The 24061-nt window shown below is 41.4% G+C and overlaps 1 protein-coding gene across 1 annotated transcript in view; it reads right to left on the reverse strand.

Annotated features, from left to right (window-relative positions):
* sh2d3ca (SH2 domain containing 3Ca) overlaps positions 1-23840 on the reverse strand; it is a 34927-nt gene extending 11087 nt beyond the window's left edge. Inside the window, exons 1-8 of the mRNA XM_010797763.1 lie at positions 23757-23840; positions 18167-18295; positions 14877-15026; positions 13042-13319; positions 12827-12910; positions 11978-12105; positions 11506-11878; positions 10473-10602 (exon numbers count right to left, since the gene is read on the reverse strand). Of these exons, the coding sequence (XP_010796065.1) occupies positions 10473-10602; positions 11506-11878; positions 11978-12105; positions 12827-12910; positions 13042-13319; positions 14877-15026; positions 18167-18295; positions 23757-23840 (1356 nt within the window). The remainder of the gene's footprint in view (positions 1-10472; positions 10603-11505; positions 11879-11977; positions 12106-12826; positions 12911-13041; positions 13320-14876; positions 15027-18166; positions 18296-23756) is intronic.
* Between the last annotated feature and the right edge of the window lie 221 nt (positions 23841-24061).

Below are 24061 nucleotides of genomic sequence, written 5' to 3' on the forward strand. Positions count from 1 at the left end.
CTAGCTAGCTTAAAATCCTCTCACTTGCTGGCAAATCTGTAAACATTGAATCGATTCAAATTAGCATCGGCAGTAAACCTTCTGTATATTAATGTAAACCCTTCAATATGTTATATAGAAATAATCTTTTAAGTATATTTTCTCCAATCTGCCAACACTCTCACATCATTCAAACAATCCCTCAAAACTCACCTTTTCACTCTTGCCTTCAACTCCTAATCCATTAACCCCTCACCCTTATTCCACCTAGTTTAGCACTTTTTACTTTTGTTGTTATTTTTCTTCTTTACTTGCTTGTTAAGCGCTTTGAGCACCAGGAAAAGCACTATAATTCAAATGTATTATTATTATTATAATTATTACCCATTTTACCCCAGGGCGACTGTGTCTGTGAGGGAGTGTGGTCGTCTTTCAACCAGAAGGTTGTGGGTTCGATCCCAGCCCATGCAGTCAACATGTCGATGTATCCTTGGGCAAGATACTTAACCCTGAGTTGCTCCCGATGGCATGGCCAACGGTGTGTGTGAATGTGTGATAATGTTAGGTCCTAGAGTAAGGTACACTGCTCTGTGTGAATGGGTGTATGACATGTAGTATGTAAAGCGCTTTCAGGGGTCTTAAAGACTGGATAAAGCTCTATATAAGTACAGTCCATTTACCATTTTGAACACGACAAACAATCCAGAGGACCACAAGTGCATTGCTTGAAATGGATTTCGCTTTGGAGAGACAAAAAAGGCACAGTTTCATCTAGTGGCCTTACTGATAATATGCTTAACCAAGGCATCATCTGAAAGCTTATGTTCTGCTCTTTCAATAGGTTGGCTCAGTTTGTCTTTTCTGTCACAGAGATATTCAATCAGAAAGAGAATGATGGCATCTGATCAAACCAGAATTGTTGACTTTTTTCATATAGGGGTTGCATTGTTTGGACCCTCACTGTAGCTTTCCAGTAGCTAGTTGACCGGGTTGTCTACCCAGGTTGTGATCGTTGAAGGTCCTAGATATCATTTCTGGTGGACAACCTTTTACAACATTCCATGTCTGATTTCCCAAAAAATTGGGTTTTGCCCCCTGGGTATTACTTTGAGCATGTGTTTTAAACAGTTTAATCCCTTTGAGAATTGTTTCCCACTTGCACCGTCCTTTAATTTCTTCATACAGCGGGAATCCAAATAAATTAATCCTGAGTCCAATAACCATCAAAGTCACTCCAATAGTGCTCCTTAATTATGCTTTCATCCTCCTTTAACAAAATACTTCACATTCATCCAGTTTGTGACAGTAGTTGTAGCATTTTTGAGACTTTTAAACTTGAATTACCGCTGCTGCGCCCCCCCCTCCCTTGTGTGTCCTCTAGCGTTCCAGCAGCCCGTCTGAATCTGGAGCGCTGCTTTCGACCTCCAACCTCTCAACATGGCACCTCTCATGACATACAGTCCCATGCATTGTTAACCACGTTCCTGTTTGTGCAAAGACAGGGGGGGGAAGAGAGACTCAAAATGATCTACCCCACAGGACCGATAGTGAGACTCACTTTAATTACAGACTATTGACCTATCAAAAACAAATATAATAGATTTTTGTCTCCCTACTATCGAGTATATACTCTGAAGTTTCCAGGAAATAAAACTTTGAGATGTAAGTCTACACGGACTAAGAGAGTACTCACTGATCTACCCCACTAGGACGATAGTGGGACCTACTTTATGTAAGCAACTATTAAACTGTCAAAAAAATAAATAACGCATACTCTTTTGACCTTCCTGCTATCGGGTATATAACTCTAAAGTTTTCATAAAATACAAACTTAAGATGTAGTATAACAGACTGGAAGAGACTAACTGATCTAACCCGAGGACGATAGTTGGGACCTCACTTTGTTCATAAACTAACTGAAAGCTTTACTGAGAACTCATACGCCAAAGGTAATTCTATTATTAGTTCTTATATACTACCTGGTTATCTAGATTAACGTCTAATTTGTCGTACTGGAAAAAGATTTAACACGAGTCTTCATTACAATAAATCCTCACCAACTCGACCACAGTTGTTAGGTTAACTTTATCAGTGGGTCATCTCTTACGTCTATAAAGAAGTATTGCATATGATGTAAACATGTAGTGAGTCAATTTACAACCATCAATTATGCATCAAACAAAATTTAATAATAACTAGGTTTAATGTATATGTATAACAGATTCTAATTCGAGGTCATATATACTTATACAAACCACACAAAAAATCCATATAAGAATAACTGGCGCTTCATTGCGGAAATAAACTTCCGGAGATTGGCCATTTAGGTATCCTTAAGGCGTGGGCGTTATGTTGCCGAAACTGACACAAACAGGCTTCACCCGACCGAACTGGTGTCAGGACAAATGGGTAGAACAAAGGACTGTACTTTGCAACAATAAAGTGGAACGATAAAAAAATTGCAATATTTTTTGCCCCTGTTAAAGGCCCTGTCAAAGTTGGCCCCTGTCCGGTTATGTTTGCCCTGACAGGGTGCCTTTGCCCCCTGCAGACCAGTGCGATCACATTTGTCAAACTTCAATCGGATGTTCTGTGTCGGCAATGAGCGACACGTCGACATTCGATTCATAAATCGGTAACGTGCGATACGGCGATGTTTAGTGTTACTTTACAAAACAATTAAAATTTGGGGGAATGGTGTACTTATATAAACATTTGCAAATCTCACTCTAACTTCAATGAACGTCTGGGCGCTTTGAATTTTATACAAAGTAAACTTATAAAGGGATTCAAATTCGTCCTACCTCTTTCAGCTTTCGCCTCGAACCGATGGTTGTAATCGAACCGGTAGGAACATTGACAATGGGAATTTATTTGATCAATGCTAAACTGGTAAATGGCATTTTTGTGTAACCGTACACTGATTACAGCCACGAGATGGTAAGCCTACACAACCCTAAAAAAGTGCTTATAGACGCCGCCGTCCAAGTAAATTAACAACCTGTATCAGCACAGGGAGGTACTAAGGGACGCAACCTACTTACTAACGCATAAGTGAAGGACTGGAGGGAACTTAAAACGCGCAGTATCTTCAGTGCACTGACCTTTGGTTCGATATTTTCTAAAGAACTCCCCACGACACCCATCAGTAACTGCAAAGGTCTCCGTCGAGTTTGTAACATCCCAGGGTAACTACATGGCCCGAAATTCACCTTATGCGTGTTGTGTCACCATGGGCGCTGAGAATGTTCTTCCCGAGCAGTCGAGTTGCCGTATATCCACCATTCTCCCCATCACCGATAACCAATGTTCACCCAAGGACCTGACTATAGGAGTCCCGTCCCGCAATGGTGGAAAAAAGGGTTCTCGCTGGGGGGGTTTACTAGACACCTTNCTCCCTTTCTCTCTCCCTCTCTCTCTCTGCCCCTCCACTCCGTAGCCTCATTCCCTGCTGACCTGACCAGCATGTGGCATCCGTCATGCCAGCCAGCAGCCGTCCCCTCTGTCCTCTAGCGTTCCAGCAGCCCGTCTGAATCTGGAGCGCTGCTTTCGACCTCCAACCTCTCAACATGGCACCTCTCATGACATACAGTCTCATGCATTGTTAACCACGTTCCTGTTTGTGCAAAGACAACGAGCAATCCAGCACCCCATAGTGTTCATTCTTTATACTTTGGAGTGTTATAAGGCTATAATATGAGAATACAGTATCGCTAAGTGAGTTTTTTTTACACATATTTTGAAAGTAAATGTGACTTTAAAGTTGTCCCTGTGTGTGCACCAAACGTTGTTGTGTTGCCTGCAGCAAGGACATCCTGCTCACCTTTAGTTTACAGTAAAAAAGAGACCCTTGTGACCAACACATCTCAGAGGATCTTGTGGTTATAGAATGTAAAGAGACAAATGGGGAGTGAATGCAAATGAGCTTCTTATTATGCAGATGAATAATGCATCTAAATAAGAAAAGGCAGTGTTTTGGTGAGGCAAGCCATACTCAAAAAATCTGATTTTACCTTGGTGGATAAAAATAAAATGACTAAAATATAAACTTGAAATAATACAGTAGTAGTGATACAAAGGAGTTGGATTATCACAGAAAGCCATTTATTACATGCAGGAGCAGGAGGACTTTTTCATGGAGTCCTGCACGGAATAGATCATACATATTAAACTGTCCGGCTTTATTGCATGGATGTCCCTCCGGTTTGTCTGGTCTATGCTTCACTCCCAGCAGAAGGTTTAATAACAGAAATGGGACTTGTACCTATAGCTGTAGCTCCTTTCTATACCTTCTCCTCTAGATAATATAAGTGCTGACAGTTCACAGTCTCTACTTGTGTTTTACACTACCAATAAAAACAGTGTAATATATCTTCGCCTCCTGTAACTTAGTTGGATGATCAGTTTTGAGTTGAATAAGAGAGCTTGCTTGGTTTTGGTGCTAAGTCACCGCAGGTTAAACCAGCTTGTCCGTCAGATTCCCGGGGGGCTCAGTGGTTTTGTATTAGCGTTACCCATCATCCCATTCTCTGTCTAGTCACTGCTCAGCTAGCTGTAGAAGATATGGCCCTGCTAATGTCTTTATGTGTGTATGTGTCTGTCCAAGCCAGAAAGGGAGCCCAAGTCAATTGGTATGTTTTAGTATTGAAATATTCACCATGTAATCCCCTCTTCTCCACTCCTCCTCCTCCTATCTCTCTCTCATTCCCTCTTGCCTTCCTCCCCAAAGCTTTTCACCACAAATCCTCTTTTGGCGTGCTTGCCTGTCACACCCTCAGGCTCATAGTGTGAAGGGCAGCTGTGTATGTGTGTGTGAGTGTGTGTGTGTATGTGTGCTTAAATTGCCTTCTTCCAGAGTCCAATATCCTCATTAGAGCACTGTGATGTTTTTGGCAGTAATTAGTGTGTGTGTGTGTGTGTGTGTGTGTGTGTGTGTGTGTGTGTGTGTGTGTGTGTGTGTGTGTGTGTGTGTGTGTGTGTGTGTGTGTGTGTGTGTGTGTGTGTGTGCGTGCGTGCGTGCGTGCGTGCGTGCGTGCGTGCGTGCGTGCGTGCGTGCGTGCGTGCGTGCGTGCGATTGTGCGTGCGTGCGTGCGTGCGATCGTGCGTGCGTGCGTGCGCGCGCGCGCGCGCGTGCGTGAATCTCCAGACCATTCTGTGAAATTGTTCTTCATTCACATTTCTTGGTTCTTAGAGCTTATTTGGTTTGTTTGTTGAATCGGCTCAAGAGAAGGATTAGTTTGGACCCGTGTAATTAATCAACAATTCCTTGGATACACTACTTTAAACATGTGTGTGTTTGTCTCCTCAACCTCATTGATTCGGTATCACAAGGACAACATTGTTTCTGCCCTCAAATATGTACACAAACACTTCATTTGAGCCATTTCTAATCTGCAACCTTTGAGGTTAAAGCTTGTTTACTTGGGAGCGAAATAATGAGTTAATGTTCAAAAGAAACCAGCATATGTGCAAGCGTTGACAACCACAACCAACAAAGTCAAGGTCTTTTTTGATGCCTTTTTTGTAGCGTTATAAAAACGTTCTGCTACTCCCATCTTTGCTTCTGTGATTATTTCATTAAGATAAGATGTTACTTGTCAAGAAAACGTGAAAGTAGGTGCAGTCAAAGACACTTAAGGGATTTACCATTTACAGAAAACTGTTAAACCGTTAGATCTTGAAAAAAAGGCTCTTGTCTTTTAAGTATCTTAAAGAATAAGAAGATGTCATTTAAAACCTGCAGAAACTAACCTATAGTGATTTCTGGCTGTGACTCAAAAACATCAGCAGCTGCTTTACAGTAAAAGCCGAACAGAAGGCTTATACTGTCTTCGCTTGAAGGCTCTTACTTTAATGCAGGAAGTGTTCAATATGCTTACTAAAGGGTCCACTTCTATCTTATTCTTTAGCTTTGCTTTGTCTCTCTGATACCTCATGCTCAGGCTCTCGTTTAATCTTCGTCTTAGCCTGGAAGGGCAGAGAAAATACTTGGAGTTTCAGTGCCATTTCCACTGCAGGTCACTAATAGGAAGCTTACTCTGAAGGTAGAAAGAGTTCAGTGGTTCCTTAAAAAGATCAAATGTGGATGTGTTGACACATGGTTCACTAAGCCTCTTATCAAATAATGTAAACTTGTTTGCAAGTACACAATAAAAGCTTAGTGCTAAATGAGATCAGCCGTCAGAACAAAGAGCAATAAGGTGAAGACATGAGTCCTAAATACTGTAATTTAAATGAAATGCGGCCAGACTTTCTAGTAGAAATATTTCTTCAGGCAGTGTATGGTTGGGTGCATTATGTGCTTACCGTTTAAACAAGTGAAAATGCAAAAGATGGTCTCTTCATATCATGACTTTTAGCTGCAGGCCAGAATCCCAGAGGTTTCCAGCTCAGTGCTTCATGTAATCATCTGCTCTCTCTCTTGACATGATAGAAGAAAGCATTAAAGTAGAATAGCGAAAGCAAGGGAACGTATGGCGAGAGCTGCTCTGCATTTAAACAGGCTGCTTGAAGGAGAGATGATTTTAACATAATACCTGCCTCCAGGTTAGAGATCGAAATGCCCCTATGCGTTATAATTATCTTCTCCTCTCTTAACATTGGAAGTGAAGGGCTACATGTAATTACTTTGGTGAATATTTACATTTTGCGTCATCACCTTACATTGATTCTGCTTCTATATGGACTCAAACATTGACATTCCTTACTGCGGCCCTGCAATTTGTTTAATCATAATTACATTCGTCAATGTTTCTGCGGATGCCTCTAATGTAAGAATGATTGTTCCTTCACTTGAATGAAGGTATGAACGCAGCATAGTGTAGAGACGCTCCTTTAGATGAATAGAGAGGATCTATAGGCGATCTAACTGCAAACATGAAGGTTATTTCGCATTGAGCGTAGGTTGATGGCTTCTCCCATTAGCATAGTTTATGTATTGAATCAATTTTGCTCCGATAGATCCAGAAATAATATTCTCCTTTCCGCTTCTCTTATCAGTCTCTCTTGCTTTTCACCCCGTCTTCTCTTACTGCTACATCACACATCCTAATGAAGTCAAGTGTCTGTTAGTTTTGCAAGTAAACCTTCAGAACTGCCACACAGTAGGGCTTTGCAATTCATCGTATTTTAATCTCGATGTTGGGTTGCAACGATTATTCAAACAACGCAATCAAAATAAAACTAATATGATTTTTTAAATGTATTTAATTTTGTATTATTTATTTTTTATTGGTTTTTCAGTTGAATTATATTTAAAGTTCAGGGTAATCAACTGTTAAAAACATACTGTTCAATTTTGTTTTTCAATAAATGGATGTTTTCAAAGTAAATGGATATTCGTTTTTAATAATCGTGATAACAATTATTGATCAAAAATAATCGTGATTATGATTTTTGCCATAATCGCACAGCCCTACCACACAGTGTGTGTGTGTGTGTGTGTGTGTATGTGTGTGTGTGTGTGTGTGTGTGTGTGTGTGTCACACATTCCTGTGGATCCAGACTCAGACACGCCACGCTCACATATGCTGGGAGCGTCGCAGCTGACAGGGAGTGTGGCATAGTGGAGGAATTTGGAGCAGGAGGTTGGCAATTGTTTGCTCTCCTCACATCTGACCTTACCTGACCTCGGAGAAAGCAGAGGCCATAGGATCAAAGACGGGCGCAGCTTTAAAGGCTCAGCTCTCCAAAATGAAACAATTAGCTGGGGAGTTGTGCTCTGGTGCTTTAAATGCCCATTGTTGGTGACAAAAAGTAGGGCCTTCTGGTTTGAAATGATACATAAAGGATGCATTGTGGAGATATAGCACCTGCTTAAACGCTATGATGATGGTAGTGTTGATTTCGTCATGTTACTTGAATAAAGGGAATTGAAGAGTGTGTTTTCCCAGGGAGATTGTTATTCTTTAGATTAAGATTTCCCAGATTTCCAAGACGGTTTGTCTCTCTGTTCTACTATCTAATAAATCCCACTGGGAGTAGTGTGTTTGAGTTACAGAAGGCCCTGGACCTCTGCAGAGTTTCTAATGCATCATTTTCCTTTAAGAAAAGACTGGAGGCTGTTAGAGAGCTCTCTGGGTGATTTGCAGAGAGCAGCTGAGAATGGCAGTAAAGCTCACACACACACCATCACTCATAAATGTGAACATGCCTACACATTAACGCATGGGTCTTCAGATTTGATGCATTGTTGAGGCCAAAAGGTGTAGAAGAATTCTCAATTGTATTCTTTTAAACAGTTTCATTGATTATCAAAAATACTCATTCTCAGTCAGTTTGTTCAGCATACTGCAGTAGAATTTTAAACACACCGTGTCACATGTAAAGATATGGCAGATAGAGTTGTATATTGTTGAAGACACTGATAACATATATTAGTTATTAATGAAGCAGGTCAGGGTGTAAATGTGAACCCGATACTGATTTGAGATTAAACAGACTTAATTGACTGGAATCTGATCGCTTTGTTGGAAGTCATTCAATTCAAATTAGATTACACTTCTAATAAGACAGAATTCATGCAGCGTGGACGCACAGATCGTGTGCTAGATCACATATAACTCATGCATATGCATAATCAGGGTTTTAGAGAGGGATAGGAGGAGACTGTGGATATAAAAACAGTGGATATTAGTTATTTTGTGTCCTGTATGTACGAAATGAGGAATAAAAGTCCCCAGATATAAGAGAGTAAAGGACAAGGCACAGGCAAATAACATCTTCCATCAAAGGCAATTCTTTTTTCAAATAGCATTATCACAAATGGTGAAATAGATTTCTGTATGTGCCGTCTCGACCTAAGTCTATCTATAGTTTTGTTTTGAATTTTTCATATAAACTCTCAACTACACTATGTTTAAGTGGGATTCCGGGCTGGCATGCATCTTATGTTAACACGTGAAGTCTTGGAAGAACTCCTATAACAGCTATTCTGGCAATTACAAGCCTGCGAGTGACATCATGCACTAAAAAAGGGGTGTTTTGCAGGGTGGGGAGCGGGAGGTGTGGGTGGCAAGAGGGGGGAGGGGAGTGTAAAACATGTAGGGAGGAAAGGCAGAGAGAGGGGAGAGTGAACGCGCAGCACTTTGTAAGAAGCTATCACAGGCTAATTTCCCATGAGCTTCTCTTAGAGGAACGACTAGTGTGTCCCATAGGAGTGTTTACTATCACACCTTCACACACACACACACACACACACACACACACACACACACACACACACACACACACACACACACTCAAGTATTTTTCTGTTGCTTAAAATCAGCTGCAAGGGCAAGGCTACTCTCAAAAGGTGTGCATCAATGAAAAGAGGTGTGTGCATGTGTGAGAGAGTGTTTTTTTTGTATTGCAAAGTCCCAGCTAGCAGTAAAAGCTCCATCGTCATCACCATGACAACAGCCCAGTAACAACATGGAGACAACACCCATCTCAACCCTCCCAACCCCCATCAGAGTGTGTGTGTGTGCATGCTTGATTACTTGCATATTTGATGGTGTGCATTTGAGTGAAATTCCAGTGTTTGTGTGTGTGTGTGTGTGTGTGTGTGTGTGTGTGTGTGTGTGTGTGTGTGTGTGTGTGTGTGTGTGTGTGTGTGTGTGTGTGTGTGTGTGTGTACTGACACAGCAAGGGGTCAGATGACACAGTGACCGAGGCGCAGATAGACTTGTTCATGATACACTTCCCCGCTGTGACCTTCCATATAATGTAAGCGCTTGAGTCATGGGTTTCCAGACATGCGCTATATGTTGGATTTATATTTAACAGACAGATATTAGGACGTTTTGGGCCTTTTGCTAACTCACAGTAAATGCAGAGCGAGTCTTGTTTTGGTCTCTGTTTTCATGCGTTTGTGTTTAAAGTCGAGGCTAATCCATTTAATGTGTGTATGATAATGAAAACATCAAAAGCTGTGGCTGTGTTTGTCTGAAAGTGACAGTGTTGGCTGTGTTTCAGGAGCAAAGCTGATTAATCCTCTGCTGTCACTCATTGATTAATTCATTAGATGCTGTGTCACCATATGTGTGTGTATCTATGGTAACGAGGCTGTAGCTTGTGCCAAAGAGCGATAGAAGCACTAAAAAAGTATATAATGCATACTTTTAATAAGTGTAAAAGCCATACATTTTATGTTTTGTTAATTTAAGCTAGCCACACTCTGCACTTTTAGTTAGTTATTATCAAAACAGTGACCCCCCTACATGGTCCACTAAAAAGAGGGCATTCAATTCCCCTTTGTTAAAACATTTGCTACCATTTTCATTTGTTCCAATCAAGGCCCTCTTCATCCTCTTCACCAACCCCCTCCTCTCATTTAGCCCTTGATTGGAACAAATGAAAATGGTAGCAAATGTTTTAACAAAGGGGAATTGAATGCNATACGTAAGTTAGTTACGTACCGTCCGCCGTCGTGTGTGTGTGTGTGTGTGTGTGTGTGTGTGTGTGTGTGTGTGTGTGTGTGTGTGTGTGTGTGTGTGTGTGTGTTTGCATACCATGCAGTCCGCCATGGTGATGTGTTTAGCTGCGGTTCTTGCATCAACCTCAGCCAGCAGCTCTTTGACTTTCTTCAGCACCGACATCTCCAGAGGCTTATTCTCAGCTGGCAAGAGACAAGACTCGTACCTGCACCAGAGCGAATATTAAAGCACATTAGAAAACATTTAAACCCGTTTAACATGAGTACTTGCAAGGAATGCAAGAGAAGAGTGTTTAATTTTTTTTCCCAATGTAATGATTTGTAACTTGAAAACCAAAAGTACAACCAAAACGTTATTGTCTATTTTACTCTAAATGTGGCCATAAATTAAATGTTCTAAGGAAAAAGACGTAACATTAGTTTTTGAATTAATAATCTCGTTAAGAATATTTTTACTTTCATTTTCTCATAGACTTCTTTACAATATAATTTCATTTTGGAACAATATACAGGTAAGTGACCCCCTGCTGGCCACTGAAAAGAATGCTCTGCTTTCTCTGGACCAATATTCAAAGCAAACCAAATTCACACTCATTTGTTCACCAAGGGACACTCAATCCTAGTTTTAACATTATTGACATCCTATCCTAGTCATGCCAGCAAGTCAGTCAATGGTCACCTTAACTGACAATTTCCCCAGCAGTTACACTGACATTAATCCCTTCTGCAGCAACATTTCACAGGGGAGGCTTTCAGTTCGCTGCTGGCGACTCAGTGTACTTGAGCATTTTCCTGTGACGAGCTTCATCTGCTGTGTCCTTCCTTGGCACTGTAAGCCCAATAAGATCCAGTCTCCGCTGCGTCTCTGACCCCAGCACAGTCTGCCCTCAGGCAATTTCCCACAGGATTATCAAATGTTCACTCAAGTCTATTTTCCAGTCTCTGCTCGCTCATAGTTGTACTGCAGTACCTGGTTTAAATTGCCTCGCTCCACTTTTTTTGCCCTCTATAGTAAAATGTCAGCAGGTGAACTGACCTTTTGAAATAAAGGAAGGCCATATGTCTGGCCATATTATTGTTTCGAAGAATGTACGTTATGTGTCTCGTACCTGGATGGCCTAAACGAGGACGTTGTCTCCACCTGCGGGGCGCTGAACATCCCCTCTCCTTCCTCCCTCGCTCCGTCCCCCCTCCCTTCTTCCACTCGCAATCGCTCCACATAGCCCTTGGTCGGGGGTTTAGGGGGGCCGGCGGGGCAAGGTCTGAGGTCACAGTAGCTCCCCGCTGTGTCTGAGGAATGTGATTGGTAGCTGGGATGATGAGCAGGCGTGGAGTGTGCAGAGTGAGAGGTATGCGCGGGGTGGTCTGCAGGGTTGTCATTGGCTGAGGGGCTGAGCTGAGGGTCGCTGGAGCGCCGCATCACGGGGGAGGGGGGGATAACGGCCAGGGCGCGCCCGCCTGAGTGGGCTCTCTGCCTGGTGACTGGAGAAAGAGAAAAGTCAATCACTTATGTACATTTTGTTGTTGTTGTGAATGTAAATGGGGAGCTTTTACTTAATTGGTAGTCTGTGCGGCACTTACTAGCACTATATGCAGGAGACAAGGGGGTTTCCCCAACAGGTGACAGGGGGCAGCGGTACTCCTGAATCTGGTCCATGCTCATCGCACAGTTCCTCATTGCGTCTTTATGGTGGTGGATTGTTGAAGGGCTGAAAACAAAGCATTTTTTGGGATGTTAAACATCTTTGGGGATGGATTTTAAAAGCAGTCCAGGCGGCGCAGTTCAGAGTGTCACATTCATCAGTTTCAGATGACAGGAATGGTGTCATTACAGATGCAAATCATTTTAGGGTGAGAGAAGTGGAAGACATTTTAGTGGGACAATTATTCAACTTCATGACACTCATGTGTTATTTATGAATTAAAGCCATGTTTGGGAATTTAAAGTAGGAGCAGACAATGTAGCAGTGTGGCTTCTTAGGAAAATAAAATCTGCACACTAAACTAATGTCTCGAGTTTTCATACATACTGGCATATATATTCAATATATGTCCTAATATATATATATTTGTATTTGCCTTCTAATGCCCAATGTGTAATTTCCATTGCTTTTGTCCCTTGTTCCTTTCCATACTCCTCATGAGGTTAAAATGATAGCAACTTCACACAACATATTTGTCTGCTCCTTCTTTGTCGGAACAAGTTTCAAACAGCCTTGTTCTGTTTCAAACTAGTGTGACCCAGTGCAGAAGTGGACAAGTGAACAAGTCATTTTGCAACTTCACTCCAAGGGAACTAACACAACGTGATGCTCGTTAATAGGGAAGGTGCTAGTGGTGTTTGTGAAGTAGGGGATTTGCAGGATTGTGGAAGGAAAGGAAACTAGTTTTTTGATCAAACACAACGCTAGTGTCACACAAACACACAACCTGCAGATGGGCACAGGTTCCGGCTCTGGTTCTGGAGGTGCCACTGGTGTCCTTACTGGACTGGGACTGGGACTGTCTGAGTCACTGATGTATAGATCATAAAGCAAGAATGAAATATGATGAACACTGCAAAAAAGAACTGTCAGGGTTTTGTAATTGGCTGCTGGGCTGTTGCACCTCTGCCACTAAAAACACATATTTTTCTCCCGGCTCACCTGTGGGGTATCATTTTCTCCGTCGTCAGCCCATCGGTCATGGTGACGCTCCGTCTCTTAATGTACGCCCCCCTCTGGCTGGACGGGGAGTAGGCGGAGCCTTGTTTGCTCATGGCCAACGCGAAGGTGGCCTCCAGGTAGCGCAGAGGGAGAGTCCTGCTGACCGGACAGTAGATGTGGACTCCGCTGGACTCTGAGACCGGTTTGCGCTGGCCAATATAAAACCGCACAAGCTCCTGGACCGAGTCGAAGCTGTCAGACTCTAACATATACTGCACCTGAGGACAAAGAGATGATATAAACCACTATAACATCTCTGCTGTTATACGTTTAAAACATGAATACATTGAGGGGGAGCAAACCTGACCCGAGTTCTCTTTTGTACCAAATTCACGTACATTTCACAAAGGTAACGTTTTATTTCAACGACAGAGTTCTTTAAGGGGAACCCTAAATAGTATTTCTACCGTGTTTAAAACCAAATTACAATGTGCAGAAGTATCTAAAGACTGCTTAGTAAGACCTTTTGTGCTGTGCACTAACAGCAGCCATTTGATTTGACATAGTAAGAGAAAAGGCATAGGTGTTACTTAAAACCCTAACGATGTCTTCGTTCTACCCAGTGACAGTGATGATGTGTCAGCATGCATGATACAAGGAAACTGAAATCAAATCAGCAAAATGGAATACTGCTTTCATTCATTTTGTTATTATATATTTATATATACATTTTGATATTATCAAACTGTCTAATCTGAAAAAGGCCTATAATACCTCATCAGAATAGCAGGGACTGAATTGAGATTATTCGGCACAGCTCGCCAAAGTAAATGCACACCTGCAGTAAATTCGCAACCTCAACTATTTCTGTCATTAGCGGCCAACGAGGAAAGAGAAAAAGAGAATAAATCTTGACTTGCCAACACAGATGTAAACAGTAACGCTATAAATGCACTACATTCAGGTATGGGGCTAATAGGTAGGGCGGTTAGGAGGAGAATATGGCCACCATGTCTATAAAGGCCAGTAATGACTGTAGTTAATACACACCTTATGTCATTAATGTGAGGGAATATTTCTGTCTTTACTCCTAGATATTTAACCTTTTGCCCTTTGACGTTTATGACCAACCCTGGCTCTGTTATCTCCCGTAAGGAAAGTGCTAATGCAGTCATATGTTGATATTTCTCAGTCTATGACCGGTCAACTCTGGGTCACAAATGGTTTATGGGTGAGAACGCTGGCTTCGAGGCCATTAAGGGTCAGACGCAAGTGATTCAGTGGGCCCAGCTGTTTAGATTATCTGCCCCAATATGTTGATTAAATCTCTGTAAACTAGTTAAAAGGTCTATCGAGAGAGAGGCTGGGCAGAATTGATGTGGCAACCCACCAGTGCAGTCAGAACCTCTGGCTGCTGTGACTTGTGATGTGAAATTCCCCAGCCGATACACCAGTGTTTGACATCAAAGCTCCAACTCTCCTCGTGTCTCTCGGGGTCCTGACTCTCCATTGCTGCAGAAGTTACCCTTACAATTAATAACAGCTGTTTTAATGCTAGGGCTCCGTGTTTTCTGCGTGCTGACTTACAGGCAAAATATTGGCTAAGAAAACTAAATGCAGCACAGCCATCTTTAATGTCATTAGTTACATCTGTGATCTCTGCTCTCACCCAGAAAAAGGACTGAGTTACTTTAAGTGAAGTGCTCTTACGGCCTTAAATAAACTACAGAGTGCACACTGCGACAGTAGGTGTATCCCCACTGTCTTTTATGCCTGCCGAACATAAAGTAAAAGTCCTCTGGTGCTGAAACAGCCAGAATAGCTTTTACACGTACCTTAGTCTCACTGGATTTGACCAGGACTTTGCTGATCTTGAAGTGCAGCACCTCATTATCCCATCGACAGGTCAGTACGTAGTCACCCACACTGGTCAGAGAGTCACGCACAAGGAAATCTCCATTACGGATAATCAGAGACGCTGCCACCTAAACAAATAGAGAAACAAGTGTATTTTGTTAATAAACGAGACAAAAGGCTCCAATTTTGAAGCGCTGGAAGCTAACTTTGCTCACCGAGCTACAGCACGTTTGAGAATATTTATTTTCTTTCTGACACTTTCACTGTTTAATAATTGATTTTTGAGAATCATGATTATTTATAACAATGCCTTAGGACAGTTTGTTTCTCTGAACAAACAAAACCATCTCTCTCAACAACAAAGTGTCTCTCCTATACACAGTTTGGCAATGATGGATAAAAAGCCTGCGACAATGGACGCAATGACTTTTTGAAGATGCATTCCACCGTGTTCAGCACTACCGTCAAAATGAGTTGTTTTGAATGTATTGACAGAATAGCAATGTTCCATTCATGGTTAATAGAGCAGCTTCAGGCTGTACACCTTGTTGATACGAAACACTGCAAAAGTATCTCTGGTAACTGCAAAAAGAGACCCTAAATATTGATTCAGTAAGTCATGTACAAGGAGATATACATTTCAAACTAAGGAGAGTTCCGTTTAAATACACCTGCAAAAGAAAACTGATGATGAAGGGTGAAGAGGTGATTCTTTAAACTAATTAAATACAAGAAAAAAGGGCTGGACATATGCAATGCAGCACAACAAAATGTAAACAGTGCCTCACACACCAGCAGGAGGCAGTATATTCACAGATCAAAAGCTCAATCCAAGTGTAGCGTGTGTCTCTTCTTTTCTAATTCTTTTGTGAAAGATCTTTGGAGCATTTTTCAAATCTCACAATTGCCCAATTTACCTTGAGAATAAATCCTGTTTTACTCTGAGGGCCGGAACAAAATATTAAAAATAAATTTGAAAAAGCCACATCGGTCTAGTAGGCACTCATGACATATACAAAGGCCCTAATTTAAAAGTGAAAAACATAAATAATGTGTAAAGCTAGCCGCAGAGAAGGATATAGGATGTAAAGTGTGTGAAGTCTAGTCAATAAGTATTGTTTTGGTTACCACGCGGCTCAGGGTTTCCCCAAGTTTCCACTGGGGCAAACCCGGAATAAATGAATATTTTATGTAAATAAAAAGAGGAAAGACTCAGATGGCTGAATTTAATCTGTGTTTATGAGCGAGACAGAGAACAGAGGTTGATCAAGAGACAGAAACTGCATCTATGTACGAGTCCACATGTGCATGCAGTTTGTAAGCATGTGTGTGTGGGTGTGTGCACGTCTGCTGATGTGTGTCTTTATCCGCGTCTCAGTCACCAGCTGTGGAATTGCGTACATCAGCAACACACACAGCTGTCTGTTTGGCAGAGTTTCCCCTCCTTCTGAGCGCTAAAGCAATTTCTACTGAGCTGTGACAGATGATGGGATTCAGTAATCAGTGTCATTCTGTGTGTAAAGCATTTAAACTGTGCTTTCAAAGCCAGAGACTTTGGCCGAGTAATCGCTCAACTAATACTATTGACTGCTGACAACAACATAAACCCATAAAGAAACGCTTTTGTGTTCGTAATTTGAAATCATTTATTCTGGCCTTTTTGAAATATAACATGAAATGTGGTTGAAAAAAACCAGCAGCAATTTGTGTTGTGGAAGTGCTTATCCATTATTTATTTCACTGCCACATGGGCTAGGAGACAGTGACAGATAGTTTAATTTGAAGCTTTTTATTCATATCTTGGTCAGGATCTTGTAAACTTAAAGGGGACATATCATGCTATATTTGAACAATATTGTAGGGCCATACCTATATAAAGTATATAAATATATAGTTTTTTTTTCAAAATACCAAACAGATCCTGCATTTTAGCCATGCCTCATTTCGCTCTATTTGCTCTTTCCAGCCCTGTTTTTGCAGGGGTCTGATTCTGTGAGCTGCAGCTGACCACGCCCCCCTGCAGGAGAGGGGAGCGTGCTTTGAGATCAGCTGCTGGGCTCTCAGAAGAGGGGGAGAAAAATAGATCTCCGTCGTCCGTGTTTTATTCTTATATGATTATATAGAGTCGTTATTAATTTGTTTTAAAGCTCAATAAATAACAAAGAAGACCTTTGACCGGCACTTTTCTAATTTTGTCTAATAAACAGAAGGGCAACCATGGCAACCATGCAAGGGAAGTCTTCTTCGCTGCTTTTGTGGCAGACTACAGCGCCACTTAAAGGCCTGGCATATGTACTACAGCGTCTCCAGCGCTTTCGAGCGGCAATGGCCGGCGGTGGCCCAACTCCACATTCCCCTGATAGGTGGAGAGTTGCCCACTAGGCGGAGCACCACTTTTGTGACGTAGAAAATAATTCAAATCTGGATCAGTCTGTATCAGATCCGTTGCAGCCCTTTTTTAAGAGATTTGGGTATGGAGGAAAAGAAAGAGGGTTGTGTATTTTTGACACTTGGTAAGTTCCCTGGAACACCGGGGACACATATTCATGTGTAAAAGACGTACAAAAGTGCATTTTGCATCATAGGTCCCCTTTAAGGTTTAGAAACGAACCACTGGCTAGTGATAAATTGAGTTTGGTCATTTTTATAAGAAAATAGTAAAAAAAAATTCACTACAATATTGATCAGTTCAGGTCTTCAAATGTCTTGTTTGGTCAGATTAACACTGAAAACCCCCCAAAATTTTATTAGAATGATATGAGCAAACAAAAGCATCACATGTTGATATTTGAAAACGAAGCATTGTTGAAGTTTTTCCAAGATACATTTCGGATTAATTTTGAGGTGATTAAATGATTGAAACTTAATTAAATTAATGAAATATCATTTCAGCTCTAATACACATGTCTCAAGAGGATTCCCTGAATGTATGTGTGTGTGTGTGTGTGTGTGTGTGTGTGTGTGTGTGTGTGTGTGTGTGTGTGTACTGTATACATTTGGTTGTAGTACTTATATGGACACTTTATTTATCCTTGGGGATATTGGGTTTGGTGACGTTTGCTCCATTTTGGAATAAAATAACTCTTGCTTTGGATGTAGTATATTGTGTACCCATCTTCTTTCAAACATACGCCCAGGACTCCCAAGCGTCTTTGAGCACCTGTAAAAGCGCTAACAAATTAAATCTATTATTATTATTATTAGTGTTATCATGACTCATTTGGTGTTTTCTGCTGAGCATGTATACAGAGTCAACAGTTGTGTTTACCTCTCTTGGTATGTGTCCATGGTACCAGCCATGGCTCCTGATGTCTGCAGCACTCAGTTTCAGCTCCTCCTCCAGCTCCTTACGAAGTTTCTCAGGAGGAGACTCAAGGAGGTACTTCTCCTTGGAGAACTGCAAGGAACAAACACAGGAGTACACAGAGACATGAATGGGACTGCGTTTACACAAGAGACTCCTCACATGTTGCCCTTACAGAGTATTCAAGTATAAGATCAGTCTATATATATCACTTTATTTGTACAGGCACATCCCATAGAGAAGTGGCTCTACTTTCCTTCTAATACATACACATTTGTATACCCTAAAAGATTAATGATTTACACTACAAAAATAAAGTTGGAAATCGAACTTCAATTCAGAACACAAACAAAGATAATATATGTAACATGCATGTATGTTTTTAGCTGCAGCAGAGCATCCTTTACACACATGCACACACACCTGTGTTACAGAAGGCAACACTGCAGGGAAGCAATACTGTGTGCTGCCTTTCACACAAAACACACACACACACACACACACACACACACACACACACACACACACACACACACACACACACACACACACACACACACACACACACACACACACCACACACAATCCAATCGACCCTGACCTGATTACTGAGAGGCAGAAATCATCATGCTCTCATTGTAAGTGTGTACAGCGGAAACCTGGTTTTAGCCGCTGATTGTGGTCACTCTGGACGGCTTAAATGAGTGCCAAATACACACCCACAACTCATTCATACACACACACACACACACACACACACACACACACACACACACACACACACACACACACACACACACAAACAAAATGATCCGATTTCAAAGCTTCAGGAACAACACTTCAGGCAAAATCTGGATTGTAACAATGGTGATTGTACTGAATATGAATGAAATACAAATAGGTTTTTCTACAATAACAATGCTTACAAACCTACACAAGCTTCTTGAGTGTTATTGGCACCTTGATTGTTTGAATCAAACTCTGAGAGCAAACTATGCACAATAAATAACAATATTTGATGAAAATAAGTGTCTGATCTACTCTATTTGAGTAGGCATGGAAGAAAAACAGGGAATCCCACAGTGGGACCTTGATGTATCGTGACTGCACCATATCAACGGATGATTGTGGAAAGATTGAGTTCAGATAGATGATCTTAAACGAGTCAAACAGGGGACACGCGAACACAGAGGCTCTTACACAAATAACCTCAAAACACAAGAAATCCACACGGGAATGCACAGCGAAAAAGGAAATCATCTCGACTCTGCCAATATGAGGAGAAATGAGACTGGAGACCAAAATAAACAGTAAACAGCCCTGTCGCTAAGGCTGGCCTGTCACCGCTCCTAATATTTTCCTTCAATCTCCCTCTCCCTCTTCCGCTAAGACTCAATATTTTCTTCATCTTTCTCTCTGTCATTATTTCCCCTCTTGCCCACCATTCATCTTCCTCTCCCCGTTCATCATCTCTCACAATCATAAAGTTTTTTGGCAAGTTGTTAGACTTTTATTGTGACACAGAGAGAGAAAGAGACATTTCATGAGAGTGACTGAGGATGGGAAACTGTGATGATCTGTTTGTTTAGAGTGTGTTTCCACCTTCCCACATGAGTGTGAGTGTGTGTGATACGAGGAGACTGCAAGTGCCAAACAATCGATCTTATCGTGTCCAGGTCAATGGCAAGATGAAATGACTGACTTCCTTCTCTTCTGCCTCTCTTCTCCAATCCTCAGGGGGAGATAGAGGAATATTGCCAAGTGGGGCTCACTCTCCCAGATTAGATTTGAGGTGTGTGTGGGTGTGTGTGTATGCAATGCATGTGTGAAGAAGACCAATCAAAGAGCAGAGGGGTCAAGTGTGCAGTTATTGCTTTTCCTCGTCTCCCTGGAAACCCAGGAGAGGCTTGCGACTGTACAGATGCTCAACAGTGAACTTGGTCTGTACGTGTGTGTGTGTGTATATATATGAAGGGTTATGGGGCAAATTGAAATGTCAGCGGGGCTCTATTTATGATACGGTTCATGGAATAGGCTGACATTAGGGGGGACACATTGAAAGAGGGAGGAAAAATGGATTGACAATAAAGGAGCGGTGGAGGGAAAGGAATTTGACAAGGCCACAAAAAAAACATCCCCTTTATTCTGCGTGCATCATAAACCAGTCCAGAATACATCAAGTGCTTTCTAACATATGATGGAAATTGAAGCTAGGATTCCAACACACACAAGGAGGCTATAATCTAAATCCATCCCAAATTATGGCAGATATAAGAGAGCACAGAAGAGGTGAGAATAAAGGGTCCTCTATGTTGACTGGTGAGAAAAGGAGAACACACAAAGGGTAAAGTACAATGGGAGCTATCTACAAAGACCAGTATGATATACGTATTATAGCTTTTTACAATAACCCGGTTGTATGCAAGTCTTACACCCTACAACGTTGAGTCCTTGGTTTCCATAGTAACATTTGTTTGATGTACAAAAAGGTTTCTTCCATCTTTCATACAGTAACACGGTAGCAGAAACTCTACTGAATGTGTGCTATACTAATACTGTGAATAACATGAATTCTTACTTCCTATTGATCAAATCAAATAATACTGCCACAACTGCTACTAGTTAAAGTAATACAAGTATTTGGACTTAAACTAGCGCTACAATCAATGTGAACAGCCTGCTTTTTTCATTAGTACTAATAATAATAATACTTTTAGCAAAAACTTAAATAATTGTATCTTTTACTTTCTAACATAACTGCTCTTACTAGGCATGGAACAATAAAAAAAAAGGTTTCATGTTTCATTCACACAGTTAAACAATATATAAATGTAGCTATAGACACAAATACTATTAGCCACATAACAACTACTATACTATCACTCACTACGGCATAACCACAACTTACAGTATATGAATCTCGCAGCTGAAATGTCATATTCAATTAAATTATTACTACAGTTTGAGTCCAAGTTATTAGAAGTGCGTATAATATTGATTCTAGAGAGTATTACGTATTTCTTTTTCTACTGCTGCTGGCAATACTATTTCTAGTATTGCGACTGCAGCTGATACTAATGCGTATACTATTTTCCATGAGCATCAGATTATTTACTTTGATGCGTATTTTATGTTGGTTTATTAGCAGCACACAAGCCCATGATTATAGTTTATTTGATGTGTGTATCGAGGGTATAGGCAGCCATACAGACTAGCAGATAATGACAGATCGAAACAGAGAGATTGACGTATTAATGACCCAAGAGACAGACAGAAAGACAGAAGATGCAAATAAGAAGACAGGTCGGAGACACAAAGATGGAAAAAAACAACCAGCATTCATAAAAACAAGACATCAGACATTCAGGAAGGCTCAGCGGCAGACAGACAGACAACACAAAGTCATCAACGTAGACAGAGAGGCTCAGGAAGACAGGTAGCCCATTAGCAGATGAGAGAGTTTAGGCAATTTAGCAGCTGATGCAGGACTTTGTGTCCCCTGGGGGGGCTAGGAGAGGAGAAGTGATTGGTGTGTGTGTGTGTGTGTGTGTGTGTGTGTGTGTGTGTGTGTGTGTGTGTGTGTGTGTGTGTGTGTGTGTGTGTGTGTGTGTGTGTGTGTGTGTGTGCGCGCACATGGGTGATGTGTGTGGCCATTCATTCATGTAGGCGTGTGCACATGTGTCTGTTCTACATGGGTACCACTACTACATTTGAAAAAAAGAACACCACCAGGTTACCAAAGATAAGAGCTGTGTTCATATACATTCATTCAAATGAGGGGGTGTACTGCAGAGTTCGAATGGATGGGGGTGAGTTGGAGAACAGGCTATAGAGGTTAGGGGTGTGTGTGCATATGAGTTATAGATAACTCCAGTAATCCGTCACCTAATTTACACCAACATGCACTTTTCCACGTCTGATGAGATCACCCCACCCTCCCCGAATGTACATTGACACTGCTATCATTCAACATCAGTAAGAGAAAAAATGGACCACCTAAAAAAGGGAAAATAAATGAAAGGGATGATAATGGGGAGGAATTTTAAATGTATGCACATATTTATACATATATTATGCACACGCGCCTTTTTCTGTGTGTTTGTTACTGCGGTTCTTGGTTTGGTTCAGCTGCCTGTTCGATGATTCATTGGTTATTTTAGGTTTATTACTTTGTCTAGTAGCAAATTGTCATAAAATGCAGCTATTTAACAATATTTGAAACAATCAGAGTAGTCTTTACTGCTATATTCATCTAAAAACCCCTCATTACTGCATGTGGTTTGGTTCGAAGTCAAGTCCAAAAATATACAGCCACAGGTATTTACAATGCACAACGCAGTGGGGGGTGTAAAATATGGCACAAATCAGCGTGTTGTTGTTTGCGGTTGAACTAGTTTGTTTTGCTAATTCTAGCGGAAGGAGCACAAAGCCAAGTACCTTGAGCAATTTAAGAGGATGAGGACTAAAAAACAAACAACCCTGAGTGGGAAGGCATGAATGAGAAATGAAATGGAAGATAATCGCTGACAAGTATGAAAACCTGCAGGGAAATTGTCAGTGGCATTTATCAGCATGGATGCAAGTAAAACAGGAGAAACAGCAGCAACAAAAGAGAGGAATGCCTTCTCAACAGACTGCAGCACTTAGACCTCAGCTCATGTCAAAACGCATCTTCTTTCTTTTTCCAGCTCGTGGGCTAGCCCTTTAACCCCGTCGTCATGGTAACGCCCCGAGTAGTGGTAGTGATAGTGGGGGGAGGGAGCGGGCTGGGATTTGGTGGGGGGCACCTCCTGGTCATGCACACACACACCAAGGCCAGAGGTCTAATTCTCAAAGAGCCTTTCAATCCCTTGATCTGCTTTCTCTTTCTCGCCCCCTTCAATTCTATGTATCCCCTCTTTTGGGGAGATAGAGACCAGGATTATTGCATAGAGACCCTCAAATCCTCCTATCTCCTATTACACCCCCACATTCAGGCACATTATAGTAGGTAATGTGTACGTACGTGGCCAATATCACCTCTCACCAGGCTGTTTTAATCCCTCTGTGCCCTCCAGCCTGATTTCCACTGTTACATTTCCAATGGTTCACACGGGTATATTAGTCTTTAACACGCATGTAAAATGATATGAGCATTAGAGGTAACATTAGACTTTTTATATTTACCCTGCAGTTCTCCCTGAGCAAGGTGAGAGTGGCATTGAATCAAAGCTAATGAAACTGCTTTTGCAATGATGCAAAAACGAAAGCTTTGAAGCTTGAACAGTGAGTTCAGCCTGACGTCAGCCTGAGTACGAGCCTCTGCAGTTTAACAAGCACACTTCCTACTAGGAATATTTAGAAATGTCCTTGGCTGAATACTCAGGGATTTTTGTTAGATACTCTTATGGTAAATGTACTAAACTTAGATAGTGCTTTTCTACCTTAGCAGAAACAGAAACCTATATTTTACTTTAAAATCATCAACATCATCTATGTAGCTAAGACACTATTCACACAACTAAGTGGCGTTAAGCTTTATAAGGAATATGTTCACATGATTTGGATGGAATACAAGCTGGTATATCTTTAGGGAAGACTCATCCAGGATCAGTTCGACCTGCAAGGCAAGTGTCACATGACCAACGAAGAACGCCATGGTCGTATCTAGAGGCTATTTTTAGTAGCATTGCTAGATGTCGACTTGTAAATGGTTGACAAAGAAGAAGCACCACTGTGCATTAAAAGGTCAATCACATAGTAGTGCTATAGTTGTACACAGATTTGAAGGTATTTGCATTGTTTAAGTTGTAAATGTAAATGAAAGACAAAAGCTAAAGAATGACTAGGAACAAGCCAAGCACGTCCGGAAATACGACA

This window comes from Notothenia coriiceps, unplaced genomic scaffold (genome assembly GCF_000735185.1).
Source record: "Notothenia coriiceps isolate Sejong01 unplaced genomic scaffold, NC01 NC01_scaffold00038354, whole genome shotgun sequence".
Classification (NCBI taxonomy): Eukaryota; Metazoa; Chordata; class Actinopteri; order Perciformes; family Nototheniidae; genus Notothenia; species Notothenia coriiceps.